The sequence below is a fragment of the Taudactylus pleione genome, unplaced genomic scaffold, assembly GCF_031769625.1.
Source record: "Taudactylus pleione unplaced genomic scaffold, aTauple2 ptg000185l, whole genome shotgun sequence".
NCBI classification, from domain to species: Eukaryota; Metazoa; Chordata; class Amphibia; order Anura; family Myobatrachidae; genus Taudactylus; species Taudactylus pleione.
Window position 1 is genome coordinate 2,666,326 of NW_028284587.1, and position 13,723 is coordinate 2,680,048.

General features: G+C 46.2%; 2 protein-coding genes across 4 annotated transcripts in view; one reads left to right on the forward strand and one right to left on the reverse strand.

The window, feature by feature from the left end:
* Positions 1 to 13,723, forward strand: part of ETS1 (ETS proto-oncogene 1, transcription factor) — a 474,993-nt gene that overhangs the window by 68,336 nt on the left and 392,934 nt on the right. The gene's annotated exons all lie outside the window — the stretch shown is intronic.
* Positions 1 to 13,723, reverse strand: part of FLI1 (Fli-1 proto-oncogene, ETS transcription factor) — a 106,959-nt gene that overhangs the window by 56,725 nt on the left and 36,511 nt on the right. For both annotated transcript variants that reach the window (XM_088476268.1, XM_088476269.1), the window contains exon 2: positions 2,280 to 2,491. In XM_088476268.1, the coding sequence (XP_088332394.1) occupies positions 2,280 to 2,491 (212 nt within the window). The remainder of the gene's footprint in view (positions 1 to 2,279; positions 2,492 to 13,723) is intronic.

Here is a 13,723-nt window from a genome sequence, read left to right on the forward strand (position 1 = left end):
CTCCTGAGCACATTGAGGCCGTTGCAGAGTTGCAGACCAGGCCGTCGTCTGGAGACATCCTGCAGTTTTCCCCACTGCACATGCTTCATGGCTGAGCGTGCACATCTACAGGCGAGTCTAAGTCGGATGTATCTCAGTCATAACTCCACGTGCGGCTGAATGAGCGCAATGGGGCATCGCCCGTGGCCTAGAGTCTGAACTGCGGAGTTTGCTGAGTTGTGGGTACTCAAGGCTCTGATTTCAGATTCATATCTAGCGTCGGGTACATGACTGGTGCAAGTGCCCACTGGTAATGATGGCGGCTATTTGGACAAGCGAATGGATGGGGGCGACAAAGCCACCTCTGCATGCAGGTGGTGCGATTACCATTGCGGATGACTTCTCTGCAGTCGTCCCTACTGTCTGCATGTAAATAATTGGACATCATTAATTGAGTCTTGAAAAAGCTCCCTGGAGGGGCGAAACATGTCAACATAGAGGGGGCAGATTCGCTTGTGACTGCATTTACACCGATCATATACAGTACATGCCTGGACCAGCATATGCAACCATTAGCTTTGGCTGAAAGAAATCTTTATCACCATTTACAGAGACTAATCGCACATTAAAGGAGCACCTAGCGGGAGAGCGGCTGCCTAATTCAATCACGCTGAGGTCTCCTAAGACGGACCGCAAATTACCAGCAGACAGCAGTGCGGTTATATCAGTATACTCTGGATTTGTATGGTGAGATCCCAATATTGTTGCTATTATCAGCATAAGCGTATGCAAAGGTTATATCTCCATTTTGCCATCTGTGGACGATTGAGAACTAATACAGCCAAAGTGCCGTATTCAATTTGAGGCGAAATGTCGGATTCATGAAGACGATATTTTCGCCTGTTTTAATTATCCCCGTATTCAGTTTCAAAGACACTTCGCCGGTGCGAAGTCTTTGAAAAAAAACGGGGATAAGTTTTCACCATGTTTTACATGGAGAAAAAAAGTGCAGTATTGGGGTTGATGGGTGCAGACTTAAAAAAAAATATAGCCTGCACCGCTGGGAATAGCCCCTAAAAATTAACTGTTTCAAAAACAGTTTAATAAAAAATTAGGGACATCCGAAAAAAATGATTTTAATTTTGGAGTTAAAAAAAAAAATATATGGGGAACAAGTTTTTAAATAACGAAATTAATTCAGGGGGGGTTCCCAAGTATACGGCAGGTGTTTAAAATAATGCCGGAGGTAGCGGCAGGTGCATTTTTGAAGAATTTTCAAAATGCACTTTAGAGACTTTAAAAATATGCTTGCACCCATTTTCATGTACCCAAAATGTGATGGGCATAGGTAATTTTTGCCCCAAAAAACCCTAAGTGCTATTCTTCATAACTTCTTCAAAGTCGGGGAAAAAACACCTGCCGCAGCTATTTAAAAATCCTGACAATATGCAGAAGGCCAAGTCGGGGGCACCTATAGTGATTCCCCATGTCAGGACATATTTTGGGGTGTGCCAGGATCAATTCCCGAAAATTCATAGGACTTTTCGCCAGTCAGTTTTTCGCATCGTCCCGATTCCGCAACTTTTAAATTGAATACGGGGATAAGCGGGCACACGCCCGATACTTTATCCCCACTCAAACCCCTGATGTGGAGCGAAAAGTCCAGCACAGACTTTTCGCTCCCATATTGAATATGCCCCAAAGTCTTTTTTTCTTACACTAGGAGACCACATCTCCTTTAGGGGTCTATTTACTAAGCAGTGTTAGGAGACAGAGTGAAAAGTGATAAGGTGCCAGCCAATCAGCTCCTTACTGTCATTTTTCAAACACAGCCTGTGAGATGGCAGTTGGGAGCAGATTGGCTGGTACCTTATCACAGACATATCACTTTTCACTCTGTCTCCTAACACTGCTTAGTAACTAGACCCCTTAATCATTTGGATATTATATGTGGTTACAAAGGTGTCTATGGAGACTTAAACAAGCAAGTCGCAAGCGAATTAAAAGAACTAGCTATTAGTGCCATTTTTAAACATATTGAATATGTGGCTTTTGTTTTTATGTGTTTTTAATTATGTACGAGTATATCATAGGTTGTGAATAAATCTGTATAAATAGTTTTTGAGAAGCCTTGAAGTCTTTTATTCAAACAAATGATATGCAGGTGTTTATTACCCGATGACTATATCGCAGTTCTACTTTTTAGTTTTTCGATCAGTAATATATTCCACACTGTATACAAATCACCATCTCTGTGCAAAAGGCTCATATGGTAATAGCAAACCCTATTTCTGACCTACCTGGACCCATTCATGTGCTCGTATTCCCTTTTGATGTTGACCCGCATTGGCTGGTTGATCCACTCCTGCTGTGGGGGGAGTGCGTTGATTTTATGGGGCTGGCCATAGTCCGGGTTCCCAGAGGCTGTCATTTCCACTTTGGGCAGGTGAGATGCTGCTCCATAAGTCGACTCAAATAGGGACTGGTCGTCACTCACCACCGACAGAGCTTCCTGTGGTGCAAAAGACAAGTTAATTTTTGCAAGTGAAGTCTATCTCCATCAGGTGATCTTTCACAAAGGGTTCCAGCCCTAACCAGCGATACCTCCTCTATGGGCCTCATTCAGCAGCTATCGCAATTGCGGTTTTGCATGCAAAGCAGCGACGAAAATGTGCTAATGCCCGCCAAAGCTCAGCCGGCATAAAGACGCCCACTGCTGCTTTCTCAGATTCGCCCAATGTCGCTCTTCTGCGTAAACATTGGTACCATCGCCGCACATCAGTCAGTCACTTAACATTTACATCAGGTATGACCAACCACAGACACTGCAAGTCTCCTCGCATGCAGAGAGCTCTCATGCTGTGTATGCAAGCGCAATGGCTAATTTATGCGCCCATGAAACGTCATTCGAACGGACAGGCCAGCCTGCGTCACCACCCCCCAAACGCTGACTGCCTGTCACTCACTTTGCGATGGATTGCTCTGTGGCGTTCGTAAGCGCAATGCGATCACTGCGCATGCACAGTGCGGCTATGTGATGGCCAACAATCGCTCGATGTGCATCCGTAATCGCAATTGCGTTCACTACTGAATCAGGCCCTATTTGTATAATATGTATGCTGTATATTGGTGTGTACGAATGATCCTGTGATCACGCCTGTATTACTCTGGCTGTCATGTGCCACTTCCTCAACCGGAGCTGTAGCACAGATGTAAATAAAATAAGAAAATAATGGAAAATGACAAACCGCTGAGGAGTTCTGGCTGAGAGAGCTACAGGTCACTTGTTACATATGTTACTTTTTACATAGGGAGTTTACCATATCTGGTAGTCACAAAATGATTGTGAAAAATATTATACCGTGTTTCCCCGATAATAAGACCTACCCCGAAAATAAGCCCTACCCTTAATTTTGTAACCCGGTCCAAACTAAGCCCTACCCCTGAAAATAAGACCTACCTGAATCTCATTTTGAGCTGGGATCGCTGCAGAGACCAGCGTTCCCAGTCATGCAGTGCGTGGGTGGCGTCATGACGTCACCCGCGTGCTGAGGATCCTGTGCGGCCGTGCCTGCTGGATCATGTTAGATCCAGTCAGTGTGCAAGTGAGAGCGACATCCCGGACGGCGGCGAGTCAGGTAAGTGCACTGCAAGGGGGGGCCTGCAAGGGGGGGCCTGCATAAGGGTCACTTCTACAAGGGGGCCTGCAGGGGGGGCCTGCATAAGGGGCACTGCTGTCAATGTTAATTAATATAAGACCTACCCCGAAAATAAGCCCTATGGTGTTTTTTTAATAAAAAAAAAAAAATAAGACAGTGTCTTATTATCGGGGAAACACGGTAGTAGTGGCTCCTGCCATCTAGCAAAAAAGAATGGCGCAGAGTGGAGGACGGCAGCCATTATTCTGCTATATCCATCGCTGCTATGTGTATATAGCATACTTAACTACTTTTGAAAAAGCTTTTCAGGGAGATTGTGAAAGCAACACCTATGAGTGCGGAGGTAAAGTGGGCGTGTACTGCTACATCTGAGAGGCGTGCCCTACATGTGATGGGCGTGTACTGCTACATCTGAGAGGCGTGTCATAGAATTAACTTCCATCCATATGTAAATGAGCCCCAAAGCAGTAAGATCTATTTGTTCATGAAAACTCACTGATACATTACAGAAATCGCATGTAGCCATAGGGATCACTGTGCCTTATACCCAATGCTGGGAAGTGATACTAAGGGTCCCATTTCAAAGTATATATCTCTGGGTTTTTTTTTTTTTTATATATATAAATAACGACTAAGGCCCTCATTCAGAGCCGTACGCTCTGAGCAGAGCGCACACGCTCTGAATGAGGGCCGGCCTCCATAACTATGGAGCGTCCTCCTGGACGCTCGTATAGCTGTGGGTCACCACCCACAGCCTATACGAGCGTGCAGTTTGATGGCCGCGATGGTCTTGACCATCGCGACCATCGAAACTGCGAGCCGGAGCCTGCGGTTGAGGTTTTCAACCGCAAGGCCCGGAGTGATTTTGGCTCTATCAGAGCCAAAATCACTCCCACTGACATCACTAGTGATGTCAGTGGGCCGGCTTCTGACGGGAGGCGTTCCCTTAGGAACACCCCCGTCAGGGAGGCACGCCCCCGGCACGCCCACCAAAGGGGGCGTGCTGTCAATCAACATCGACAGCACGCCCCCTTTGATCAGACACAACGAGCAAAGGAAAGTCCTTCGCTCGTCGCGTCTGGCGCATGCGCACGACGGAGCTCCCTCCGTCGTGCGCATGCTCAGTGCAGAACATCGACCCACTTGCGAGCGGACAGCCGCTCGCGAGTGGGTCTGAATCAGGGCCTTAATTAGGTGCAATCAGGGAGATTACTAGACTCTTCAGGGAGACAGGGAGATTGCTACTGTTTCAGGGAGTCTACCTGACAATCAGGGAGAGTTGGCAAGTATGGTATTATAGTGATATGTTATTGCTTTGCAATATACTTCTATATTGGGTTTTATCCACATAAAACAGAATTGTGATCACTTTCTAGTTTCTACCAATGTTTACATATTGCAGATGTTGACACTGAAATAACTATTACAAAGTAACTATATAAATGTTACAAATACAATAGCAGATAGTCTATTAGAATACATTAACTTACAACCTATAAGACTAGATTATCAATATTATGAAATAATACACTTGTGTTTGTATGGGAAATAATAATTATTATATTTTTTCATGTAGCCTTCTTATTACAGGGAATGTTTAATCTTTCACATCAGTCTCTGCGCTATAGAATCTTAGGGGTAAATTTACTAATGTGAGAGTTTTAAAAGTGATGTTGCCCATAGCAACCAATCAGACTCTACTTAACATTTAACTAGCACCTTCTAGAAGATAATAGCTAGAATCTGATTGGTTGCTATGGGCAACATCACTTTTAAAACTCACTTCTAAAAACTCTCACTTTAGTAAATTTACCCCTTAGTCTAAATTCCCTGCCACCCCCATACATACACCCCAGGGTCCATCACGCCAGCGCTATCTGTGGAAGCCGTAACAAAACTGCTGTTTGAAATGATCATATCTGTGGTATTAAAATGCCAAATAGTTGTAGCAACCGGAAGCTCTCAGCTGTGATGGGGCTTCTCTCCCATCTATGAATCTCCAGTGATCACATAACATTATACACATAATAAGATAACTGAGCCTGTCGGTTTGAGGACAGAGGGCCCGTTTCAGAGTTGCCGATGTTCACGCAGTTCTGCGATTATCAGTTGACTGTACATGTATCACAGTGGCGATGAGTAGCGATTGAATTGTGGATACGCTAGTGCAGAGGATTTATTAGCAAGTGAATGACAGGCAGGGGCCGTTTTGTGGGAGGTAACGGGGAGTGGGTAGAAAAAAACGGGTGTGTTGTGACCGATTTTGGGGAGTGCACACGGCTCCGGCGTCTCAGTTACAGCGGCCATTCTCAGTGACCGCAGCCTCACTCGTGTAGTCGATGTTTGCGTGACCTGTGTCCGGTGCTGCGTATGTGTTACGCAGAGGCGGACAGCTGCGATGGCTCAGGTGGGCGTCTCAGTACAAGTCCCGGCCGCAGCTGCATTAGCATATTTTCTAACAGTCGCAGCAGTGTAACCCCAATCACCTCTCCGTTATTAGTAATACTCCCTCCCCTGGAGTAACCATTTTATTTCACAAGAGAGAGAGATAGAGAGAGCTTTGTGGTTATTACACAGTAGGTTTGGAACAAAATGTTGCACCTCTGTTCAGTGCAAATAGCCAAAACGAGGCCTTTCAGGTTATTCCACATACACTGGCTTTAGCCTGCACCTATAAGTTTGGCTCATTCCACAGCCTGACATACCGTACACTGCCACAAACACCACTAATCATAGCTGGGCAATGCTACTATTCCATTTTAACCCCATCTTGACCAGATAACATGTCACATTTTGCGGTTATTAAACCTATAGGGTCTGTTTGTGAGCAAAAGCAAAAAAAAAGCAAGTAACTTTGCACCTGGACCAAACCATGTTGCAACACAAGGGGGGCAAATACATTTATTATTGTTGCATGCAGGATAAATACTGGATGATTTTGCGTGTAGCCCACAGATGCTGGGCAGCTTTATATTTACACTGCAATTTAGATTTGAGTTAGAACACGCTCCTCTCACATCTACATCTCTGCACATTATGCATCTGCCCCATCTGCAGTCCCACATGGTTTTACCCAGGTGCAAAGTCACTCGCTCACACTTTTTTTTTTTTTTTTTGCTTAGCTCCCAACTCCAAAACTGCCCCACAGTTTTTAGTCCATAGAAGGGAAAACGAGACAAAATCAGTCAGTCGACATTTAAAATGTTGACACCAGAATGTAGACAGTTATTGTGTAGATATCATGTATGTCGACACCTGGAAAAATGCTGACATTAGCCTTTGGGGGTAGAGTTAGGCTTACCCCATCTGAAGATAGGACTAGCCCACTTTCCCCTATGGGAAAGCTCGGCCGCATCATGTATGTCGACACCTGGAAAAATGTTGACATTAGCCTTAGGGGTAGAGTTAGGCTTACCCCATCTGAAGATAGGACTAGCCCACTTTCCCCTATGGGAAAGCTCGGCCGGAGAAGAACCTTCTGATCCCTCCCCAGTGGCTGGAGACCCTCCCATCCCTCTTTGTAAAGTATTCCCTTCTCAGTGGCACGGGCGAGTCAGAAACCAGCAGCATAGGGGCTGCTTCATCTCTTAAAATCGCGAATAGTAACGGAATGAGATTATATTTAATAGGGTAAATTGTGGTGGATCTGATTTCATATATATACCTCTATAGCTGGATTCAGATTTTTTTTGCGCTTGCACTCAGTCTATGTTTCTTATATACACAGTACGGGTTGGGTAAGAATTGTCGATGGCGGGGAAGCCGTCTGACTAAATCCTGACGCCACAAGCCTGAATGCTGAAGATCCAGACTGGGGCTGGTAAGTACCCTAACCCTCCCTTAGTGGTGCCTAACCCTAACCTCCCCCCGGGGGTGCCTAACCCTAACCTCCCCCAGGGGTGCCTAACCCTAACCTCCCCCCGGGGGTGCCTAACCCTAACCTCCCCCGGGGGTGCCTAACCCCAACCTCCCCTCGGGGGTACCTAAACCTAATCCCCCCCTCCCCGCACCCTAAACCTCCCGGGGTGGTGCCTAACCTTAAGTCCCCCCGGGGTCTCTAAACCTAACCCCACCCGCCCCCCTCCCCCGCGGCTAAGCTCTAGCACTGCCCGACTTCCCTTCGTTCGGGAAGCCATCTGTCTAGATTCTGGCTTCGGTATATAGACTGGCGGCAGGATTTTGATGCCTATCTTTAGTCCCGCGCCGGTATTTAGTCGCCAGGATTTAGTCAGACTGCATCCCGGCCGTCGGTATTTTGACTGTATCACCACAGTACATACATAAATTAATAAGTCCAAATAAACCTACATTATACCATATGGCAGATGTACTGTATGTATCTCATCGTATCTGTTACACCTTTGCCGGATACTATGTAAGTATTATTGTCCTGGCAACATCCAATAACACTGCCGCATCTGATGCTCTCCTCTCCACCGTCACCTGCGTCAGAGTGACATAAGGCCTTTTGTGATGACTCTGTCTGTGGGCTCCTGGGACAGCTCAGTTTATACATTCTTTCCACGAGCACGACCAGAACAAGCTATATTAGATAGCAGCACCAGACTATAATTACCCCGCCACTAAAGAATCTGGACCTCAATCAGAGTCGGTCGAAGCGGCCGCACGGTCGTACACCACCGATGTTCGCTATACTGCGCAAGCGTAAAGTTCGCAATGCGCGTGCGCAAACTAGCCGCTACGATCAGAAATTTCTCTCTCCTTGAACACAGCCAGGTCGGTAGTTTGAGTGACAGATGGAGGCGTTTGTGGGTGGTAACAGGGGAAGGTGCTTGAAAACGGGGGAGTGGAGATCCGAACGCAGGTGTGCCTCATTATGCGAACAGCGTTTTGTGGGAGTGCATAATTAACAAAGTAGTGTCATGGCACATGTGACCTGGGAGGTTTTTACACTGACATGATCGTAGAGCTTAAGAGAGGGTATGGTCAACCTTAAGCTCTACGACCAGTTTCGATGGTTGCCGATGGTCTCGATTAATCCTTATATGCCCGGAGATGACGTGCAATGCGTACGAGAAGGGGGTTATTTTTTTGTTTTCCGACCGCTTCCTCCCCTTGGTCGGCCAGCTACCGATCCGAACTTAGTGACGCAACTTGCGAGGGAATCATTTGCATATACGTCCCCTTTTCGCGTACGACCGTGCGGCCGCTTCGACCGACTCTGAATGAGGTCCTCAGTTCTCTTGCAGAAAATTAATTCAGTCGATAACTAAATGTTTTTCAGTCATCAACTAATTCATAATCCATCAGCCCACCACTAAAATGGTTATTACTGGTCTTATTCCTGTTACTTCAATGCAAAAGTTAAATAATTTCTCTGTCAGGTTTCTCTACGGACTTAGGCCCTCATTCAGAGCCGTACGCTCTGAGCAGAGCGCACGCTCTGCATGAGGGCCGGGCTCCATTTTCATGGAGCGTCCTCCTGGACGCTCGTATAGCTGTGGGTCACCACCCACAGGCTATACGAGCGTGCATTTTGATGGCCGCGATGGTCGTGACCATCGCGACCATCGAAATTACGAGCCGGAGCCTGCGGTTGAGGTTTTCAACCGCAAGCTCCGGAGTGATTTTGGCTCTATCAGAGCCAAAATCACTCCCACTGACATCACTAGTGATGTCAGTGGGCCGGCTTCTGACGGGAGGCGTTCCCGTGGGAACGCCCCCGTCAGGGAGGCACGCCCCCGGCACGCCCACCAAAGGGGGCGTGCTGTCAATCAACATTGACAACACGCCCCCTTTGATCGGACACAACGAGCTAAGGAAAGTCCTTCGCTCGTCGTGTCTGGCGCATGCGCACGACGGAGCTCCCTCCGTCGTGCGCATGCTCAGTGCAGACCATCGACCCACTTGCGAGCGGACAGCCGCTCGCGAGTGGGTCTGAATCAGGCCCTTACTGCGGATGGCAGGAGATTAGGTTATTATAAGGTGAGGTGCTACAAATGGTCTAGATTCGTATTAGAAGTGCCTAATGTAAATAATTCAGTTTCCCAAGTAGACGTTTATGGTGATGATTGCCTAGGAACTAGTAAGTAATGTAAAGCCTTACAACAGTATATTTTATAGTGGTTCTTTCAGTTGTGGGAAATTTTATTAATTATTAGCAGTTACTTATATAGCAGCAGTATATTCTGTTGAATAGGTAATAACAGACAGACCAAGAGGTAAGAGCGCCCTGCTTGCAGGCTTACACTCTATAGGGAGATAAGCATTGATACACAAGGATAAGTGTTACATATTGCATAATGGCCCAGCCAGATTGTGGAGGATCCTGGAGGGCTGCATGACCCAGTCACACAGGAATGTTGGCCTGGGGTCAGGAGGATGTAAAAGTGAAGAAAGAGAAAACAACATGTAAAGTTATGTGTGGACTGTATAGAGGGAATGTAAGTGGGCAGACTCTCTTATGCTGGTTATGTGGGTGATTCTGGAATTTGATAAGCTTGTCTGAAGCGATGAGTTTTCAGGGAGTGCTTGAAGGTTTGGAGACTACAGGAAAGTCTTATCGTGCATGGGAGGACATCCCGCAGAGTGGGTGCAGTTGGTAAAAAAAAAGTCCTGTGACCATGAATGGGAGCAGGTGATGTGTGTGGATGAGAGACACAGATCTTGTGCTGATAGGCGAGGTCAGGTTTTGAAGATATTTTGAGAAGTGATGTATGTTGGTGTAGTTCAGTTAATAGCCTTGTGTGTAAGTAAAAGTATTTTATATTAAATGGAGGGATTGGCAGAGCGGAGCAGCAGATGATGAATGTTTAGTGAGGAAAATCAGCCTCGCAGCTGCATTGAAAATGGATGTAGTGTTGATAGGCTGTTTTGTGGAAGACCAGTAAGGAGACTATTGCAATAGTCAATGCAGGAAATAATGAGTGCATGGATTAGTTTTTGCAGTGTCTTGTGTAGGATATGATCATATTCTGGATATGTTTTTTAGATGTATGTAACATGATTTTGAAACAGATTGAATATAGGGAACAACGAACACTTCAGAGTCGAGGATGACACCAAGGCAGAGCGTTTGGGGGGTGGGCTTGATTGTTTGATTATCGAGTTATCAACGTGATCGTGATATTAGGATAACTATCATTGGCCGGTGGAAATATTATTAATTCTGTTTTGGAAAGACTAAGTTGAGGTGGCGAGATGACATCCAAGATGAAATAACAGAATGACATTCAGTAACTGGGACCAATACAGATGGTGACAAGTCAAGGGAGGATAGGTAGATTTGATTATCAGCCGCATACAGATGATACTAAAATCCAAAACAGCTGATACATTTGCCAAGAGAGGTGGTATAGACTGAGAAAAGCAGAGCACTAGCGCACGCAGGGGGGGTTTCTGAGTACCCAGAAACCCCCCCTGATGAACCTAATTTTTTTTTTCTCAGAGACGGAGACAGTCCTGTCTCCATCTCTGCATCAGCCATGGGCCATCCACGTACAGGCTGCGCTGCGTACTTCCCTTCAGTGGCCGCACTCCCTCCCATGCCTGTCCTAGAACTGCGGCTGAATGCTATATGAGCTTCTGCAAATGTGCAGAAGCTCATTCAAGCCGGAACCGCGCTGACAGCCGTGTACCTCGGCCGGCCCCAAAGCAAATGACGCACCAACAGCTAGAGTAAAGGGCCGGCCAGGCATCATACAATTCGGGGGCTGAGACCGGCCTGTAGCTGTACGGCATTGCAATTGCATCACATATACTGGCCCCTCCTCAGGGGTCACCAGCCTACCAATCACCGGGCTCAGAGTGGGCTGCATGGATCAGCCTCCTCTTCCTGCTCCTCGGCTGTGATTGCCTGTGGCTGCGCCTCCTCTGCGTCCAGTCCTCACCACACTGACTGTGTCCCAGCTCCCCCGCTCTTTTCACAGACGGACAAGGTAGGGAGAAACTGTTTATACCTGCACATGGGGAATGGTGTAATTGCAGGAGATCATGGGGCTGAAACAGGCAAACACTCAAAGCACCCATGATATATCCTTACAGAAGCATTAGAAACAAATAATAATTAAAAACAGCTAATCACATTCAAATATGTATATGTATACACACAGTGTTTTATATATATATATATATATATATATATATATATATATATATATATATAGAAACCCCACTTTAAAAATCCTGCGTTTGCCCCTGCAGAGGATCTAGGACTAATCCTTAAGGTACTCCAACTGATAGTTAGCGAAGAGGGAAAGTAACCATCACTGAAAGAGCAATTAGATAAGTAGGATGAGAACCAGGATAGGGCTGTGTCCTGAAGACCTAAGGATTGTATTGTTAGTATGAGAAGAGAGTGGATAGCAGTGTCAAATGCACCAGAGAGATCCAGAATAAGAATGAGTAATGGCCTTTAGACTTGGCAGTGATCAGATCATTCACTACCTTAGTCAGTGCTGTCTCTATGGAGTGTTGGGAGTGACATCCTCACTGATGTGGGACCAATAAGTTGTGCGACTGAAAAAAGCGTTTATGGTGAGTATAGGAAAGTTTGCCAAGTAGATTGGAGGGCATGAGAGCTGAGAGATGGGACGGAAATTTGAGAGAGAGTTAGGATCAGAATTTAGGGGGGAAGGGGGGGGGGTTAGAATAGGAGTAATCTCTGCATGCTTGAATACTGATGGAAAGATACCAGTAGAGAGAGAGATTACATATTTTACTGTGGGTTGAGATGAGCAAAGGAGACTGAGCCCTACTGATTTCCGAGGGTATAGGATTAAGAGAAAGTAGAGTAGGGGGATGAGAAGAGTGTAGATACTTCTACACAAGGTGTAATAGATACTTCTACACAAGGTGTAAGGTGACAGAGGGCTCAGGGAACGAATTGAGCAGGTAGCTAGCTGAGGAAGAGCATACCATTTCATTTCGGATCTTATCAGTCTTGCCTTTGAGATAGGAAGCAAGATCTTGTGCCCTGATAGCAGCTGGCAGGTTTGGTGTGGGAGGGGTAAGAAATTATTTAAATGTATTAAAAAGTCACTTGGGGTTAGAAGCTTGAGCAGAGATGAGAGAGATGTTTGTTTGGCAGAACCTTACGATAAGAGTGATAGATCATTTTTGAGGAAGTCACTTGGAGTGTGAGATTTTCTCCACTGACATTCTACTTTACTTGAGAGTTTTTGTAGGTGTCTTGTTAGTTTAGAATGCCATGGTTGACATCAAAGTCTGCGTGGAGCATGATGGGTAGTTGGAGCCACTTCATCGAGGGCCATTTCTATAGTTTGGTTCTGGTGTGATACAGCAATCTCAGGAGAAGTGAATGTAGAAATGGGTGAGAGTAGTTGTTGCATCTTCTAAACATGGGAATTGTAGTGTCTTCTGTACAGAACTGTCTCTCTGATAATACAGCTCCACCTCTCAGCTAGAAGGTGGTTGTTAATAATGACTGAACACCACAAGTGGTGTTAATATATCTATAAAGGGGTTGGTTATGGATTGCTGGCGGTTGGGATGCCGCTGGTCAGAATATCGATGGCGGCATCCCGACAGTCAGAATCCCGACACTCATAGATAAGTATGCTAGCACTAACCCTCCCCCCTACCCTAGCCCTCTCTCCCCGGTGCCTAAACCTAACCTCCCCCCTTCGGATAGACCCTCGGCAGGAGCAGTGTTAACCACATGCAACATTGTATTTATACATCTTTCATAGAGTAAGTAGAGAAGATGCAGAGTAAAAGGCCGTCCACAAAAAAACATTCCATGGCACTGAATGTCTACAATTACCTTTCAAATCTGCATTTAAGAGCATACAAATAGAGATTGCAGTTGCATAATTGTGCACATATTTACTATATAAAAAAACCCCACAGCTATAGCGAGCGGCCAAAATGATGGTCGCGATGGTCAAGACCATTACGACCATTGGGCTTGCGACGAGACCCTTGCGGTAGGGTCTCGCTGCCGCAAGCCCTGGAGTGCTTTTGGCTCTATCAGAGCCAAAAGCACTCCCACTGACATCACTAGTGATGTCAGTGGGGCCGGCCCCAGACGGTAGGCATTCCCATGGGAACGCCTCCGTCTGGGCAGCCACACCCACCAAAGGGGGCGTGCTGTCAATCACCAA